The 18984-nt window shown below is 40.6% G+C and overlaps 1 protein-coding gene across 1 annotated transcript; it reads left to right on the top strand.

The window, feature by feature from the left end:
- The first annotated feature begins 617 nt into the window (after nt 1–617).
- TADA1 (transcriptional adaptor 1) lies at nt 618–18933 on the top strand. Its single transcript, XM_081224263.1, has 8 exons — nt 618–727; nt 5107–5198; nt 5461–5526; nt 10325–10422; nt 11893–12102; nt 13365–13516; nt 15368–15530; nt 15971–18933. The coding sequence occupies exons 1-8, from the start codon at nt 654–656 to the stop codon at nt 16121–16123; spliced, it is 1008 nt and encodes a 335-aa protein (XP_081080389.1). The 5' UTR covers nt 618–653; the 3' UTR covers nt 16124–18933.
- Nucleotides 18934–18984: the final 51 nt, after the last annotated feature.

Below are 18984 nucleotides of genomic sequence, written 5' to 3'. Positions count from 1 at the left end.
TTTTCAAAATTACTTCATTCACTCAGCAAATATTTACTGAGAGCCCACTATGTGCCAGGCACTGCTCTAGGAACTTGGGGAAACATCAGTGAACAAAACACAAATCCTGTCCTCACGGAACTTACACATTTTACTTGGAGAAGGCAGAAAATTAACAAGATAAGTCAATTAAGTGGCATGTTAGATGATGAGTGATCGGCAAAAAAAATAAGGCAAAGAAAGAGAATAAAGTCAATACTACATTTACTTTTTGACCTGGAGGGGGAAGATACTCATCCAGGTAAAAGGATCGAATTCTGAACTTGCGCAGCGGTAAGACTGAGAGCCCGGGATACGCCAGCCCTGCAGGTGACGCTGCAGCCCGGGCCGGGCAGGGCGGGTTTAGGTGGGGCGCGGGAGCGCTAGGTGAAGCGGGTCACGTGATGTGAGGGGGCGGGAGCAGGAGGACCACGAAAACACCGAGTTTGGCTCAGCACTTTCTCTCCAGAAAGGCGGGCGGAGCCGAAAACCAAACAAACGTCTTCTCAGAGCTTGGGGGCGGGGCAGGCGGGAGAAGACGGAGCCTCCAGAGCCTAAGCCTTCGCGGAGTTGGTTTTTCGGTTGCTGGTCGTTGTGGCCGAGGGGTCTGAGGTCGGGCTGAGACGTGGGGAGCAATGGCGACCTTTGTGAGCGAGCTGGAGGCGGCCAAGAAGAACTTGAGCGAGGCCCTGGGGGACAACGTGAAACAGTAAGAACTCTCCGGACGCAGCCTCCGGGTTTCCGCGCGGGTGCTCCCCCAGCTTCGGGCTGCCGACCCACTATGGAGTTGTCCCCCGCGGCCGCGAGGCCTGTGCAGCCCTCGCGTAGCGGGTGGCGGGGCCTCTCGGTTTCTCGGGCCCGGGAAGGGGCCGGCGGGCAACCCCGACTCACCCGGCTGGAGGGGCCGGGCCTCCCTGGTTCCCTCCGGAACCTCGCGGGCGCCTTCACTCGAGGCTGTGCCCTGGGTGGGGCGGGAAAAGCTAACTCCACGCCTTCACGCCCAAGGGCCTGTTGGGCGACTGCGGCCCGTGCGAGGGTGCGGGACGCGTGTGGCCGACTAGCGGCCTGGTCTGAGCCGGCACCGCGCAGGCGGCCCGCTCCCGGAGGGCTTCCTGGAGGCGGAGGCTTATTGAGCGCGGGTGTTGTGGAGGCACTGTCGGTAAGAGCGTGGACAGCGATTTCGGAAGGCAGACAGACCCTCCGGTGAAATAGTCACCGAACAATACTGCAATTACAGTGATGATAGCAGTAGCAGACATTTACTGAACACCTTTTAAGGGCTCTAAATGTACTATCTCATCTAATCCTCACATCAGAGATGTGAGGTAGGTGCAATTATCATTCCCGTTTGATAGATGAGAAGACTGAGATTTTGAGAGGTTAAGTAACTCTTCAAAGTCATGGCAGGATTGGGGCGCTCGCATCTGATTTCTGGCTCTGATACCTTACAGAGGGTTGCAAAGGACCCCAGAGGCTCTCAGACTTTCACCCAGGTTATAGGAGGGGACCGAGTACACAGTGGGGTCAGATGCTGAAATGGCCGAGTGTAAAATCAATAACTCAATACAAGGCTGAAGTCATAGAAGGAACCCTCCGAGGTACAAGGTCGAGTTTGGAAAATTTCAAAACATTGTTATTACAATTTTATTTTTCTAAAATATAAGAAGCAAATTTTAAACGTTTAAAAGTATAAGTCTTGTGTTGTTGTTGCTAGATGGTTTCTGTGATATTCTACACGTTTTCATTACTCAACAGACACTCACTTTGAAATGATGTTTCTGTAGGAGCAAGGTGTTTGGGGGATCTTTCTTTTTCTCCAACACTTTCTTCTTCTCATCTTTCTACTTTTCATTATGACTGGAGATTGAAGTTACTTAACTTGGATGTCATATGTGATTTTTGGAGTTTTTCCTTCTTGTGAAATTTTGGGGTGGCAGTCTACTTTTCGTCCTAACAAGATAGATATGCAGAATTCCTATGTAAGACTTCTTGGAACACTCATGGCCTAAATGGAATAACTAAGAACAAAATATAATTTTTAAAGATTATTTTAATATTAGGAACGTTAATAAATCAAACTACAAACACTAGAATTAAAATTTTATCATCTCATCTGTTATTTTGGCATAATTATTTAATTTTTGTAAACATTGATTCCCAAAGATAAAATGTTCTACCTAAAGTTATATTTTAATATTCATGTTGACTTTGTCTCTTTCCTTGCTTACTTAATTAAAAATTCTTAATTATTTTAATGAGTAAAATTGATAGCTTTTACCTTCATTAATTACTATAGTTTATTTTTGTAATACAGCTAAAATTTACACTTTTTAAGCACAAAAGATTTTTCACTCAGTTACATCTGAGATGCTTACAAATATTTGAAAGTGAATGTTTCCATGTTATAATAAACCTGGCTTGTGTGTATAATTGATTGATTAGATGCGATGGTGAACTCTGTGATCCCACACTCCTCACACAAGCTTGGGGTCGCCAGAAATGTTGAAGTTAGCATTTCCTGTTTGGTCTTTAAAGGTCAACACTGGCTATCAAACGTTGGTCACATAGAGCTGCGAAAGCTAAATTTGAATCTCCACTAACAATGCAATCAAAATACGCTTTTGTGCCAGGAGCAGTTAATGGTACAGTTTTTTTAGTTTTTCCATTCTTTATTAGTTATTAGTTTTTTCCATTCTCTCATTGTCTTTCCCCCCTTCTGCTCCTTGAAAAGCGCTTCTTGGTTGAACAGTCTGTGATATTGCTATACAGTACTTTCTCACATTTCCTCCATGAGTAGTTAGCTTTGGTTTGTACAACGTGACCATTTAAATGTGGTCCTTGTTCGTAGGTAAAATATATAATAAGGTGTATAAGGAACTCAGATATGAGTTGCTTTCTATTTATGCAGTGGTCCTAATGTTCTTTATGTCAGGTTGTGTGCCCATGTCAGCTTGTAGAAAGAAAAGAGCTCTGCTGGCTAACTCACTTTGTATAGTACCCAGTAGAGTTCTGGGTTCAAATGGGTGCCTAGTTTTTCGGATGGTTTAGCCATATGTTATTTAATTTTCTCCAGGTATCTCAAGTGCTTCCTAGTCTGACCCATTTATACTCATCACCCATCATCCTCACCTACATAGAGGTTGACTAACTTTGTTTTTGGTATTTTTGAGGAAAACAGTCATTTGTCCATGGCTCTACAGCAAGTTAATACAGGGACCAGGATTGGGGAGCGAGTCTTCAACTTGATAGCCAGTGTTGGCTATTTGGGCTAGAAAGTTTGCCACTGGAAAAGATAGACAACATCATGTTGGCAGAGCCTTGCCTTAGCTCTGGAGCAAGTTCGTACACTCCAAATATAAATATATTTGCCTCTTTCTTATAAAATAGGAACACAGGGCTTTTAAAATAATGAAGTTTTTCTCATGTTACTATCTTCTTTTGTTGTATAAAATGGGATAGGAAAAGACTTCTGTTTTTCTGTGGAGCTTTATTTCATTTTTTAGTTGTTCTTTAAAAAAAAAGCAGGGGTGGGGCATTTAAGTGTTTGATGTTGGGAAGTTATTATTGACTGCTGGGTGTGACTAGTCAGGTGAAACATGGTGCCAGGCTCTAGAACTAACATGTTTTGCTGTTGAGTGAAATGGGTCTTGGGAAGCTTTAAGACGCCACTAAAGCTACGGGTTTTCTCCGGTGTGGGGGGAAGTGGGGGATGAGGGCAAAGCACAGGAACCCAGGCAATTACATATATACTTAGCCAGACTTAAGCTAACCTACATATGGGAGAACAGGAGAAACCCTGCCATGGGTATAATAGGGCAGTGAGAGCATTAAACCATCTCGTTTAAGAATCGCTGCTTTTTTTTTTTTTGTTCTTTTCTGTTAGAAACTAGAAAGTAGATAATAGTGAATTGAAAGTGATTGTGAAACATACTAAGTAATTTTTAGCCCTGTTTCTTGAAGGTGGAGTAGCTTTCTGCAGCACCGCAACAAGGGGTGTGGATGTGAAAAGTAAAGTATTTTACTCCTATTTCTAATAATGTTGTTAAGGTATAAAAGATTGGATCCTTTTTTCCTACTAGTTAACTAGTAATTTTTATGATTAGTGGTTGGTTTTCACTTTAAAAACCACTAAATTTCTCATATGCTTAGGTATTTTTCTTTGTGGCGAGCTGTTTTAGAATCCCATTCAGCCAGGATAGATTAAAACTTGAGTTCATTTGAAAGGAAAGAGGTCGCCCAGAATTGGTATTAATACCCATAAAACACATACACATTTTAAAATATAAATCTTTTTAAAATTGAGGTATAATTGACATATACCTTTATATTAGTCTCAGGGGTACAACATAATGATTCAGTATTTGTATATATTGCAAAATGGTCAACACAGTAATTCTAGTTCACGTCTCTCACCACACATAGTTTAAAAATTTTTTTTCTTGTGATGAGAACTTTTAAGATCTCAGCAATTTTCAAGTATGCAATATTTGATAATTTTAATAATACTTTAAAATATAAATCTTAAGTGTAGGTTTCTGGTGAGCAGGGCAGCAGTGAGAAAGGAAAGGTACAGCAGTGGGTTTTGGCTGGTTGCCTTATGAGTCTGATTCTGTGACTGCTGCTCAGTCCCTTTTAGGGAGGACTTTCCTTCTTCTGATGGTATTCTGACTCCTAAGTAGCTTAAACAACAGAGATTTACTTTCTCACAGTTGTGGAGTCTAGAAGTCTGACATCAAGGTGCGAGCAGGGTTGTTGTCTTCTGAGGCCTCTCCCTTGGCTTTTGCCTGCCGTCTCTCTCTCTGTGTTCTCATCTCTTCTTAGAAGGACACCAGTCACACTGGGTTAGGGCCCACCCTGACGACTCCATTTTTACTTAATTACCTGTTTAAAGGCCCTACTTCCGAGTACAGTCACATTCTGAGGTACTGGGCGTTAGGGCGCCAACAAATGAATTTGGGGGGAACACCACTCAGTCCATAACACTAGGGAATGCAAAATTTCTTTCCTTCCCTGGGAGTTGAGGCAGATAAGGTGAACTTGGGGAAGAAGCAAAACCTGAGGTTCTTAATATTGTTTCTGCCTCTGCAGATACTGGGCTAACTTAAAGTTGTGGTTCAAGCAGAAGATCAGCAAAGAAGAATTTGACCTTGAAGCTCATAGACTTCTCACACAGGATAATGGTAAAATGATTATCTGGGGAGTTATTTTACTGTTCTGAAGTTTTCCCAGATTTGCAATAAATTAAAAGTTTATTTAAAATTTTAAAAAAAGTTTTGGGTTTAGTGGTATGTAAGGTCATTTAAATAATGTGGATATTTAAAATTAAATGTAAAGAATGGCAGAGTAGGGATATCCAAAGTCCTTAAAAGCTAGACTGAAACAGTGGGTTCCTTATGTTGTAAATATTCTGTATTTGACTTGTGACAATCTTCCCTTTTTCAGTCCATTCTCACAACGATTTCCTCCTGGCTATTCTCACCCGTTGTCAGATTTTGGTGTCTACACCAGGTAAGGGAGTAGAAATACCTCCAGGGATGTCAGTCAGCAAAACCACAGAATGCTGGGCTTACTAGACTTTCACTTCCTTTAACAGACTTGTTTGCAAATGAAATGTTCTTTGAACTGCTCAGAAGAAGCATGTTATTGTGTAATACAGATTGGTCTATAGAACCTTTTTAAAGCAGGTGGTTTCTCTGTCCTTTCATTGACTTTTGGTCTTTACCCCCCATTCCGTTGGGTTTAGATTACTTAAATAAATGAGAGGTGAGGAGGAGGGTAGGTGGTCAGGAGGAAGAAGCTGAGGAGTGAAGAGAGGGAATTTGGTGGTTAGGAGAGTGTTTCCGTAGATATAGGGAAGGTAAAGTACGTGGAGGGGAAACCACAGCTGTATGTTGAGAACCTGGACTTTGTCCTATTCTTTTTTTTTTTTTTTTTTTTAATATTTATTTATTTATTTATTTATTTTTGGCTGTGGTGGGTCTTCGTTTCTGTGCGAGGGCTTTCTCTAGTTGTGGCAAGTGGGGGCCACTCCTCATCGCGGTGCATGGGCCTCTCACTATCGCGGCCTCTCTTGTTGCGGAGCACAGGCTCCAGACGCGCAGGCTCAGTAATTGTGGCTCACGGGGCTAGTTGCTCCGTGGCATGTGGGATCTTCCCAGACCAGGGCTCGAACCCGTGTCCCCTGCATTGGCAGGCAGATTCTCAACCACTGCGCCACCAGGGAAGCCCAGTCCTATTCTTAATTAAGTGAGATATTAGCACCTGGAAGGTTGGAGCTTCAGCATGTGTTTGGCAAACTATTGGTGAAGAACACAGGTAGTGAATGTTGGGGAGGTTTGTGGATGCTAAGTCTGTCACTTGGACCTAAACTAAATAAGTAGGTATAGACAGAATGATTTCTTTGTCCCTAATTTTTTGGAGCTTAAGTGGTACAAGTCCCCTCTTTCAATTTTATTTTAATCAGTCAAAAACAAATACCTAAACACATTAAAACTTTGCCTCATGATAAAGCTTATCCTGGGCTCTTGTTAAAAACTTGATTTTACAGGTACCTCCTACTGTAGATTAAATTGAATTTTTTGTTGTTTAAAGGGCCTGTGGTGATTCTGATGATCATTTATTAAAAGCCCATGTTTATCTAGAAGTGACTAGTATTTTGTATCATCCCCCTCTGCTAAGCTCTGTTGTAAGATAGAGAGTTCAGATGAGATCTCCTAAAGGCCTGTTCTCCACACTCAAAGAAGTCGCCATTGGTGTGAAGAATAATAAACAGTGAGCGTTTGTTTACGGAGGTTGGTGTTAGAGAGGGACGGCTGTTTTCCACCCCTCACTACACCGCTCACTGCACATCCTACACGGTGTCACGTTTCTAATGTTTTATTTAATTTAAATAGAAGTGGACTTTCGCCAGTTAGATCATAAAGATAATCAACTTCATTGTATAAAGTTTAATTTGATCAGAAAAGCCAGCATTGTGAGGATTAGATCTTACTTTTTAGGTAGGTATATTCTAAAGTGCCACCCACCCAAAAGGTTCAGTGGGACAATCAGAAATAAAAACCTTGGTTGGGGCTTCCCTGGTGGCGCAGTGGTTGAGAATCCGCCTGCCGATGCAGGGGACACGGGTTCGTGCCCCGGTCCAGGAAGATCCCACATTCCACGGAGCGGCTAGGCCCGTGAGCCATGGCCACTGAGCCTGCGTGTCCGGAGCCTGTGCTCCGCAATGGGAGAGGCCACAACAGTGAGAGGCCCGCGTACCGCAAAAAAAAATAAAAAAAAAAAATAAATAAAAAATAAAAAACCTTGGTTGATAGGAGTCAGGGGGCTTGGGTTCAAGCTTAGGTTTTGCCACTAGCTTAGATAATGTAGTTAATTATTGAGTGTTCTTAGCGTCCACATTTATAAAATAGAGACAGTAATATCTACCCTGCAGGATTATTTAAAAAAAAAAACAAAACAGATGAAAGAACATGCAAAAAGTACTCTTAAAAATAAAAAATGCCAAACAAATACAAAGTGGTATTAGTATAGGTGGCTGATTTTAATTAAATAAAGCCTTTGATATTCTTGAATGTTTGTTGTTTGTTAAAAATAAATGAAGAAACATTGGAATTTAGAGATTATTTCTCAAACACCCAAAATGTCTTCCCTTAAAATGAAATTAATATTTGCTGGCAACAAAGAGGTGATTTCTATTAAAAGTAAAGTATAGAATTACAGTTTTTTGTACTTTAATAATTGTGGTCAGGTTGGTTACTGTTTTTCTGTCAGGAAAGATGATTTTAATAATGTTATTTATTGAATACTGTAACTGCGGTGCCTTAGACGCTTTATGTGCATTATCATTAATCCTCACAACAACTCTTAAGAGGTCTTAGCCTCTTTTTTATATGCCAGGAAACAAACTTCAGAGGAGAGAAAACAAAACAAAATAAAAACTTACCTGAGGCCCTCTTCAGCTAGTAAGTAGAAGTATTGGATCCAAACCAAAATCTGACTGCTGCTGTGAAGCCCTCCTTCCTTGGGGTCAGAGTCAGTCCTTGCCATGCTTTGCTTCCTCACCCGAGGTATTTGGCCACTTAGCAGCAGCGTCGCCTAACATCGAGTTCCATTCATCAGGGAAATCATCTAAGATTGACCGGCCTCACCAGGTGTGATCTAGGTGTGCCAAAGACACTTAAAGAGATGGAGAAGAGGAACTTGACTTTCCAAACAGTTCATTTTTAGCTGAGGAACCAGGAATATTTTTTCAAAGCTTTACGAACTCATTCTTCCAAAAACATCAAGATGAAATAATGTTTTGCTAGAATGATGGATGATTTTTTTTTTCTTTTCCTAAAAAAATTCTTTGGGATATTTTTTTCAAGTGTACTGTAATGAGCTTGTATAACTTCTGATTTTTTTTTTTAACACTAAACTATATATGTTCATGGTTTAAAAAAAAATAGTACAGAGGGTCTTAGAATGAAAATCTTCCCCCTCCTAGACCAGCTTGTTCTCAAAGACAACTGCTTTTGCTTTTCGTTCTTCTTATGGGACCTCAGTGGCTCCGTATAGTGTGCTGAAATGTCTTTCTGGATTGACTGGTTTTAAACATCCGTCTTGCCTTATTGCTCTGTGTTTTGTGAGATTTCCTCAGTTCTTTCTTTCAGCCCTTCTGTCCAGTGCATTCTTTTTTTTTTTTTTTTTTTTTTTGCGGTACACGGGCCTCTCACTGCTGTGGCCTCTCCCATTGCGGAGCACAGGCTCCGGACGCGCAGGCTCAGCGGCCATGGCTCACGGGCCCCGCCGCTCCGCGGCATGTGGGATCTTCCCAGACCGGGGCACGAACCCGTGTCTCCTGCATTGGCAGGCGGACTCTCAACCACTGCGCCACCAGGGAAGCCCCCAGTGCATTGTTTAATTCAGCAGTTTTTGTAGCGTCTTCTTTTTGTTTTATGGATACCCATCTTCTCAAACTTCTCTGAGGATATGAATTAGAAATTATTCAAGTTCTTTGTGTTGCCTGAATTCTTTATCTCTAGGATCTCAATTTTTTTTTTTTTTTTAGTTTGGTCTTTCTTACCATGTTACAGCTTATCATCAAATGTCTGAGAATCCACATTTACGAATGAAGCATAAAACCTGGAGATTGTGCTTTAGAGTGAGCTGACGGGAGGCCAGCCATTACAGTGAGGTTCCTCAAATGCCGGCTGCAGAGAACTGTGCTCTAGGGTACCAACATTCATACCAGCTACCTCAGTAAATCCCAGAAATTTTGTTCTATTTAACTAGAGAAGAGTTCTCCATTCTCCTGTCCCTGCCACCTGTTTATACTGCACTATATACAGGAGTGAGTGGGGCTGGTTTCATGGGGCCAGGAACTGTCCATGAACTTGGAAGGGCCTGCACTTGGTTTAGTGCTGTACTGTGGTTGTCTTGAAATTCTTAACTTTTGAGCAAGGGACCTTGCATTTTTGTTTTGTACTGAGTTCAGTCCTGGGGGTGAGGGAAGGGGTTTGTATGGATGACTTTTCAATATAGATCTTCCATTAATCTTGTTTTGAGCTGTACTATCCCTTCTGGTTCCCACTGCACTCACCTTCTCCAAATCCAGATTCTTTGTGGATATCTACTAGTCAGGTTTATTTACTTCCACCTATTTACCAACCATGCCAACTTAGGTCACAGCTTCCAAGTGTCTGCTTTGTAAGTTGGCTCCTTTTTAGCCCATCTTTGAAATTTGTTGAGATCTCATCTTGGTCTGCCACTCGTTTTGCTTTTTATCTGTGTTCTGGATGTGTGCCATTTACTTTTTATTTTTTATTATTTTTTTTTTTGTGGTACGCGGGCCTCTCACTCCTCTCACTGCATCGGCAGGCAGACTCTCAACCACTGCGCCACCAGGGAAGCCCCCATTTACTTTTTTCTACTATCATTTTTAGTAGGGTCTTGGAAGAGAGAGGAGACAAATACATGTGCTTATTTCACCATCTTGAACTAGAAAATTCTGTCCAGTTTTTATAATACTACTGCTACTAATAAGCAAACAAACACCCGGTAAACAATGAAAAATGTGAAAAACAAATTTGTCTTCCTAAAAGAACAATTTTGGTTACAGCTAGAAAAAAAAAAGTGATTTGAGAGAAGTTGTGTTTAGAGAAGGAGAATGTTTTGTTTAGAGAAGGAGAATGAGAGATCTGAATTTAAGCATTTGTTCATTTTCATCATTTGAGCATTTCATACTTTTTTAGCCTAAAGTGAAAACAAACAGCAGTCATCAATTGTCATTCTTTTCTCTTACGATTGTTATTTTTCTGTCTTATAGAGGGTGCTGGATCTTTACCCTGGACAGGGGGTTCTGCAGCCAAACCTGGAAAACCAAAGGGAAAGAAAAAGCTTTCTTCTGTTCGTCAGAAATTTGATGTAGGTTGTTTAGTAGATCTTGGTAACGACTGATTTAAGCACTGATGTGATGGAACTGGCTTTAGTTTTTTAATGAATATTACAATTCTGGTAGTAAAGTTGAAAAAAAGGGGCATGATTTGGGGAGAAAACGGTGTTATTATATTTGAATTTGGTGAAGAGGGTTTCAAAGATTGTGTCTGAATTTTTATTCCAGTTTGTTATTGTGTAATTATTAATATGCTATCATTAGTACCTAATGATTTTTCAGTAATTCAACAACTATGCCTGTGTTATTTTTCCTCTTAAATATCTTTGTGGAAAGAATAATGTTTCTCAGATTAAAGACTTCTGTTCCAAGGGCCCAGGAAGCCCAGAGGCCTCTGGCAGGATGCTGCTGACGCCCCACTAGGCCTTGAGCCTTCTGGGGATCCTCAGAGAAATCTTGAAGGCATTGGGCTATAAAATTTGTAAACGTTTTAGAATAACTTGCTTTTTTTTTCCTGGTTTATATCCAGGGAACACAGTTTCCCGAAAGTATCCCTTTTATAGATTTGACTGGGTATTGATAGCTTTATTCATTAACATCAACAAACATTTATTTATTTCTACCTTGGCTCTATGTTTTAAGTCAAGAATATTTGATCTGGAGGGCATCAGTATCTCCAGAGAGGTATACTTGGTTTAAAAAAGCAAGTTTGATATAAAATACAGTTTTATACTTACTTGGAAAATGGAAAAACAACAAGTATGCTTTTATAGTACAAACTTCAAACAGGACAAGCCATATTTGCTACAAAATCTTGTGAGTTGGGCTTAAGCAAAAGCTACTGAGGCATATCTCCCACTGATATGGAGAATATAATTGGGCTATCAGCATCTCCCAGAGGAAGGCTGAGGTTTTATGAGCGGAAAAGATTGGGAAAAACTATTTTTAAAAAAACTAATGACTGTGTCTTAGAAAGATTCTGTGTTGAGAGTTGTTAGTAGAAGATACTAGTAAGTAAAGAGTTACACTACCCTACATTATCTTGGAATATTTATTAGATCTGTTATATTGGTTAGCTAGGTTTTTTTAGGGCTTTTCTTAAGCATTAATTATATATTTTTATTTTCAGAATCTGCTTACTTACAAGTATACTTAAAATACTCTGACTTGTTTGAAAATAGTTTTATATCTTCTCCTTCTCCCCAATTGTTATTTTTAGCACAGAGCCGTATATTCTGTGATTACCGAGGTATTAATTGAATAGAATAAACTGCTATGCATAGTACTGTTATTCCCCATAACTCATGTCTTCATTATTACTATGTAATGGGTGTGAATCTGTGATTAGTTGTGCATGAGTTACTTTTTTTTTTTTTTAACTCTTGTGGTATAGTGGGTGGCATTAATTTGTGGGATCTCAGGTCCAATTCATAGGTTACTTTTGTTTGTGTCTTATTACTTGCCACATAATGAATAATTTTGAAAAGTTTTCTTACCCATAGCATAGATTCCAGCCTCAAAATCCTCTCTCGGGAGCCCAGCAGTTTGTGGCCAAGGATCCCCAAGATGATGATGACTTGAAACTTTGTTCCCACACAATGATGCTTCCCACTCGGGGTCAGCTTGAAGGGAGAATGATAGTGACTGCTTACGAGCATGGGCTGGACAACGTCACCGAGGAGGCTGTCTCAGCTGTGGTCTATGCGGTGGAGGTTGGTTTGCTGGTGGCAGAAACACTCTTACAGGTTGAATGTGACAAGCTTGTGTGTTATTCAAACTTGGTACTGCAAGAAAAGAACTAAAATGTGACTCTGATCTCAGAATTGTCATCGTTGAAAGTTGTTTTCTTTTGAGGGGAGAAACATCATAATCCAAACAATTGCCTTCAGTTAACAGACTAAGCTTTTCAGAAAGGTTACTTGCATAACACTTTGGATGTTTAATTTCTCAACAAGGGGACAGTTTTTAAGAAAAAAAAAATGAGATTGAGAATCCTAAAGATTAAAATCACTTGATGTTGCTGTGGTACAGCATTTGAAGAGCATTATTAGACTTGGTGTCTGAACTGTGGGATTCTTGTCTCAGCACACTCTTTCATTCATTCATTTTACTCATTTAGTTACTCGACAGAACATACACTGGGGTCTAGGGTGCACAGGTACTGACCGGTGACGCTGGGTCATTCCTTTCAATTCTCTGGGCCTCCGTTTCCTTGCCGGTACCTCAGAGATTATAATAGCTTTCTCCTTAAGTTGTAAACATTGAATCATAAGTTGTACCATGAAGTCCTGACATGAGCTGATCTTATCGGTAGAATTGAAACATCATCCCTGACCCCAGCACCCCTGTTAATAAGGGTAGGCTGGGACTGGTTCTCTCTATTTTCACAGACATTCTCTAACCCTCTCTTAGGTACTTGGTTCTCACAAAGAGATATTAAATACCTAACTTTCTGTTTATCTCCTATATATCTTTTGTTTATGTGGCTTTTGAGAGAGCCAAGGTTCTTTTTATGCAAGGATTTTAGTAGATTGGGCACTATAACCAATATGTTCCTGATGGTGAAACATTTTGTACCATTTTAAACCAAGCTTCAAGGTAGTTTGCTGCTTAAAAAAATTACTTATTTTTGTACTTTTATTTAAAGCTATCTGAACATCATTTTTGAGGGAGAGGAGCCAATTCAGAGATATAAAAACTTTAATAAATTTTAAAGTAGAGCAAGCCCATCCTAAATAGAATGAAATAAAAATAGCGTGTCTCCCTTTGCTCTTTTCTATACCCTCCTACCCTGGTACGTATGGCTCTGTGGCTCTTTCGTGAACATTCAGCTGGTTTCAGCACTTGTTTGCCTGTCTCACATCTCCATCCACTAAATGCCAATAAACATTTTTTGGTCAAAGGAAGTTTTATGGTTTGCTTTTAAAGAGGAGTTCATGCTATTTTTCTCTTTTTTTTTTTCTTGTTTTTATAGAATCACCTTAAAGATATATTGACATCAGTTGTGTCAAGAAGGAAAGCTTATCGATTACGTGATGGTCATTTTAAATATGCCTTTGGTAGTAATGTGACTCCACAACCATACCTGAAGAACAGCGTAGTAGCTTACAACAACTTAATAGAAAGGTATGTGAAGTTTCTTGTGATTTTTGCATCCATCCTTCCTAATTGGTTACACTACTCTTTTGTAATAGACCACCGTTAAAGTTGGTTACTGGGGCTCTGTGTGTCTAAGGTACCTCTGAGAGCAGTATGGTTTTATTTTCTTAAGTTACATCTTTGCGTGATAACTAGTAAATTCTTATGGTACTCTTTATATTAGGAGTGAAGTTGTAGAGCTTGGCCGCTGCATGTGGTTTAAAGTGAGTGCCCCCCACTTTCCGAAGTACAGTGGAGCAGTTCCCTGGGGCAGTGCGTCTGGATGGTTCCTGAGGGTCAGCACCTGACTGGTGGGGGGAGTGCGCCGGCTCTCACTCAGGAACGTGGCCTGTGCTTGTTGGGTTTCTTGATGGTGGGAGGAGGAGCAGTAGGTGTCTCTCCAGATCCTTTTCTGGCTTTTTTAGCTGTAGCTCAAGATAGCGGCCTGTGCTGGGTGTCATCAGGTTGCTCTTGGCATCCTCTTGTGCAGATCTGGTCTCTCAGCTCCGATCTCTGGAACCTCTCTGTCTGCCCTCCACTGTGGGCTCCCAGGACCTCTCTGATGTTCTGAGTCATCCCTCTGAGATGACCTGGATTACCTTCATCCCTGTGTTGTCTCTTTTCAGGGAGAAGAGAGGTAAAGAGATGACAAGGGAGATAAAACTTCAGAGAAAAAAGTGTGACTGGGAAGGCTGGCAGGAGTGATACTGGGGAAGAAGTAATGGGCAGGGAAGGCAGGAGGAGTGACACTGAGGGGTGTGGGGTGGGAAAGCTGAGCAGGGAGTTGAACAGAGCAGATAGTGCTGACACCATGGGGAGGGCATGGCGCTGGTGCCTGTTTCATGGCTCTGAAGACCTTGAGACGGCTCACAGGGCTCATTTTGAAGATCACTGGCTTAAACTGGGTTCACTATTTAGATTGCCATAGGTGAAGATTTACTTTCTCAGTCTCATTCAGGCATATCTGTTTGGTATTTTTTTTCTCATTTGTGAGTCAGTCTTCTCTAGAGAAAAACAAACCAAAAAGAGTAAAAGAGTGGCCCCTCGTAGCAGGTGAGCGCTGGAGTGGTGTGTGACCCTGCCGGGCCTCCAGCTGCCCTCTCCCCCTGCCAGCCTGTCCCTGTGAGGCTCCTGTCTCACCGTCGGCCGCTTGTTTCTCTATCAGCACTGCCTTTGTCTGCTGCCGGAGCCCACGCTCACGCTCCACTTGTGCTTTCGTTCTAGTTCCCTCCTCACTGTTGTTTCACCTCCTGCGTGTTTTCCAAAACTGCATAGGTTATCTCCTACTGTATTACGATACAAAAATTATGTCTGACTTCCCAGCTGATGTTATATCTGGGTTCTATTTTGGGAAACTGGCAAGATCTGGATGAATTTTCTCCACCCTCCATTTTTGCCTGTTGCTTTTTTTGTGCTTTCTTTTCTTTTCTTCCTTGTTATTTTTGATCCTGTTGTCTCCAGTATCATTTACCTTCCTCTCCAGGTTGGTTGTTTCCAATTTCATTTTCCTTTAATGAAGGTCTGTTACTTTTTTCCAACTGGAAGCTCTTTAAGGGCAGGGAACAATTTTGACTCAGTATCCTGACTTAGTATTTTTGCACTGTGGAGGGAGAAGGGTAAATGCAGTTGCACTGCATTTTATTTCCAGCCCAACAGATGGGCTGCCTTTAAAAATTAAAATTATAGACTACTCATGTATACACTGGCTGAAAAATAACTGGATTTCTGATTCACGTTGAGATATATTTTATAAGTATTCTAGCAGCCCATCCCTGTTCTGTTTGTTCAGTTGTTTCCATCTTACTTACTGGGAATATTTCAGAAATATTTTGTTTCCAGCCCTCCAGCCTCTTCTGCTCCTTGTGCTGGTCAGAATCCGGCATCTCACCTGCCCCCTGACGACGCTGAGCAGCAGGCCGCACTCCTGCTGGCGTGCTCGGGGGATACGCTGCCCACGTCTTTGCCTCCAGTGAACATGTACGACCTTTTTGAAGCTTTGCAGGTAACCCTCGGCTCCTTAAGGTTTACCTAGATTTATGGATAGGTTCAGAGTTTCTTCAAGTCTACAAAGATATTCACTAGCTTTTCCATTTCCTGGCTTTTGTTTTTCAGTTTTTATTGTTATTAAAGCCATAAATAGTAACCTAATCTTTCAAACCCCCGGCTCAAGAGTCCTTCCTAACTTAACTCCCGCATCCGTCACCTCCCCAGTGAAAGAAAAAAAATCTCCTTGTCCCCTTATTTCTATTTCAGAGCCTTGTTATTTCCTTGTTTTCTTGTTATCTGATTTGGGATTAATTGGGTTCTGGCTTAAAACTTACAGGTTTTTGTGTCTTTTGTGTGAGTGTTTTGTTGACGCAAACCTTACTTTCATTTTCTGTGTTGGAAAAATAAGTATACTGAAGTATAATTGGAGACGTGCTGATATTTTTTCAATCCCAGGTACACAGGGAAGTCATTCCTACACACACTGTATATGCTCTCAACATTGAAAGGATCATTATGAAACTGTGGCATCCAAATCATGAAGAGCTGCAGCAAGACAAAGTCCACTGCCAGCGCTTGGCAGCCAAGGAGGGGCTTTTGCTCTGCTGAATTAGGATTTGAGGGTGTGGGACCGTCAGCAAATTCATTGATCATTGGGAATTGAATGTTTTTGGGGTCCACATTTCAAGACTGAAGTGTGTAGAGTAAATATAACCTTTCCCATGGAAATGTGATAGTACATTTTGTGTTGCTACTGTGAAGCCATTAATAAATCTGATTTTAATAATGACCCATATCTCTGTATGTATGTGTGTGTGTGTGTGTGTGTTCCCAGTTAAGGGAATAGGCACTGAGAAAGTTCTGTGCCTGGAATGGTGCTGTTCAGGCATCTGAGGCCTAGTATCCTGTGGTCTGCATGTGAGGTAGGTGACATTCTAGAACAAAGAAACTGTTATAACTTAGTCCCCACGATCAGCAGGACATCTGTGTGTTTAGAGACATCACGTATTCTGTATCTGGCAAGTCTAAAATTTCTGCTTTCCTCCTGAAGAAAGAACTGTGCTTTTAACACAGTGTTAAAAATCGGTTATCATTTTTAGTGACCAGTTTATATATATATATATATATATATATATATATATAGTGACCAGTTTAATTTTTAACAGGTATACGTAGTTGCCTAAAGATTCATTCCGACTCCATAGAAAATAAGACTTAGAAATGCTGTGCTATTAGACAAAATAAAGTCCTTTCTTTAAATTAAAAACCAAATCAAAACAATCTCTTAGAGTGTAATTAACCTTATAAAATATCTTCTCATAACTCAAGTCTCTTTTATAGAGTTGTTATGCCCAAAGACTTCGATTGGCAGGTTCATCTATTAATTATTCCTATAGACTGTTTTAAGAAGTCCATGTGAACATATTGGATTTATACTTGGTAATTCTCCTATTCCTATGAAATATCTTTTTCTATACTTTCAAATGGCAGTGTTACTAATAACTGTTTGTTTCTTTAGAGATATCTTGCTTTTTATTCAAGAGGTGTTATTGGTGGATTCATTAGAATGTACAGAGCGGTTTAAGTAGGTCTGAATAATATATGTATAGGTATGTATATATGGTTCAATATCTGGATCTGTGTATTTGGTTTTGTACTTTAAATGCGACAAATAAACCTTTTGGGAGAAAACTTTTTGTTTGTTTATTAAAGTAAACATAAGGAATACTGCCTTCTACAGAAATATGAAGAACCTTGCTTTATGAGATCTTAGCAGAGACTTTTCAAAAGAATGTACTAGATGAGAGAGATTAAAAGCAGGTTCCAATTAAGGCATGTCATTTCTTCCTCCTGGGATATGTAGGTTAAGACTAAAAAGAAAAAATAAACAGCCTAGTTTCAGTTCTTGGCACAAGTCTGGAAAGTCCTTTAGAGTTTTAGATAACTCAAGAATTTTTAAGGTTTCTAAGAAATTGAACTGGTATCTAACTGCATATAGTGGTTTTGGTTTGGCCTATCCATGTATCTGAGCCTTAATGCTAAGTATGTGTTAAATTTCATGTGTTCCATAGACGGAGAGGCAGCTAGAAGCCTCAGACATGCCCTGCTGCCCATTGCAGTGGCAGGTTCCCTAGAAATCTGTATAGCAGAGGGACCTCCAAACAGAAAAATTCCTCACTACTCTATAGGACCTGGCCTAAATCCCTAGTTGCCTCCTCTGGTGGGACCACAGGACACCAGAGGACTCTTTTCGCCTCCCAAGTTTGGGGCCTACACTCCAAGATCTACTTTGCATGCCAGTTTCCCTCAAGCATCATTTTGTACAGTGGAGAGATTAGGTTGAGGGCAAGGCAGGCAGGTAGATTAGAGTGATACTTAGGATTTTTCAAGAGAGCCCGAGTTCAAATGCCTTGTTCCACCAAAGGTGGCCTCCAGCTGTAGCACCGTGGTCAACTGTGGGATCCTGAGTGCAGTCTCTTCTATAATTAGGTTCTCAAGAAATCATGAGTGCTTATTATCAAGCATCATTTAGAAAAATAACTATTTCAAAGAGGAAAAAAGCTACTAGAAACCAGATAATTTCAGGCTTAGAATAGAGCTTAGTTTTCCTGTAGGGATTTCAGTAATTGTCTTTTAGCTGTGGGTATATCATTGTGCAAAACCAGGTTTGATAAGGCCCGCCTTATTTTCTACCAGGTACCAGGGTGCTGGCTTAGCGCACGTTCTTATCCCCTTTGTCACCCGTTGCTGGGATCAACCAAGCACACAATTTCTCTAACACTTCTCCCATTGCCTGAAGTGATCACGACGTTCCTGATCGAATTTCACGAAGTGTCTTCTAAATGATTGCTCACTTTGACCGTAGATAAATACCTGTTGCATCATGTCTTTTGACTTAGACCAGAATGCCTCCAGTTTGAATAATGGTAAGGAAGCTTGGTTTTAGGGGTCAGACTTAGATGCTGTGGCCAACAGATTGGTTCAGCATTTAATTCTCACGGCTTAAAAAAGGAAAAATGTCTAGATTATTCTTGGAGAGTAGATTAATATTTAATTGAATCTACGGGCATGGTAAATTGTCAAGACTAAAAGCACACCATAAAAGGGCATATAGGTTCATCATACTTTCATTTTTAGAGGAATTTATGAAAACAGGACGCAAGTTTTCTGTTCATCAAGCTGCTAGCATGTTTCCATCCTTTTAAAATTAATATCCCTTTATGAATTTCCTTCGTGTGATTTTTCCTGAGGGCATCCAAAACATGACTGAGGGAAAAAGCTATTTTTGCCAGGGCCCTTTCCCCCACCTTTAAAAGCCAGTTTAAAACCACACGTAACATTTGTCTTTAAAGAAAGACAGCGACATTACTTACGCTGCCATCCCACAAACGGACTTCTTTATTTCAAGGGTGTAATATATTGGTACCATAATGAGTGGAGAATAAAGTGTAAATGAAGAGTTTGAAATG

The sequence above is a fragment of the Mesoplodon bidens genome (assembly GCF_964165515.1).
Source record: "Mesoplodon bidens genome assembly, chromosome: 2".
Lineage (NCBI taxonomy): Eukaryota > Metazoa > Chordata > Mammalia > Artiodactyla > Ziphiidae > Mesoplodon > Mesoplodon bidens.
The sequence above is the reverse complement of the archived record's forward strand: the minus strand, read 5'-3'. Positions and strand labels throughout refer to the sequence as shown.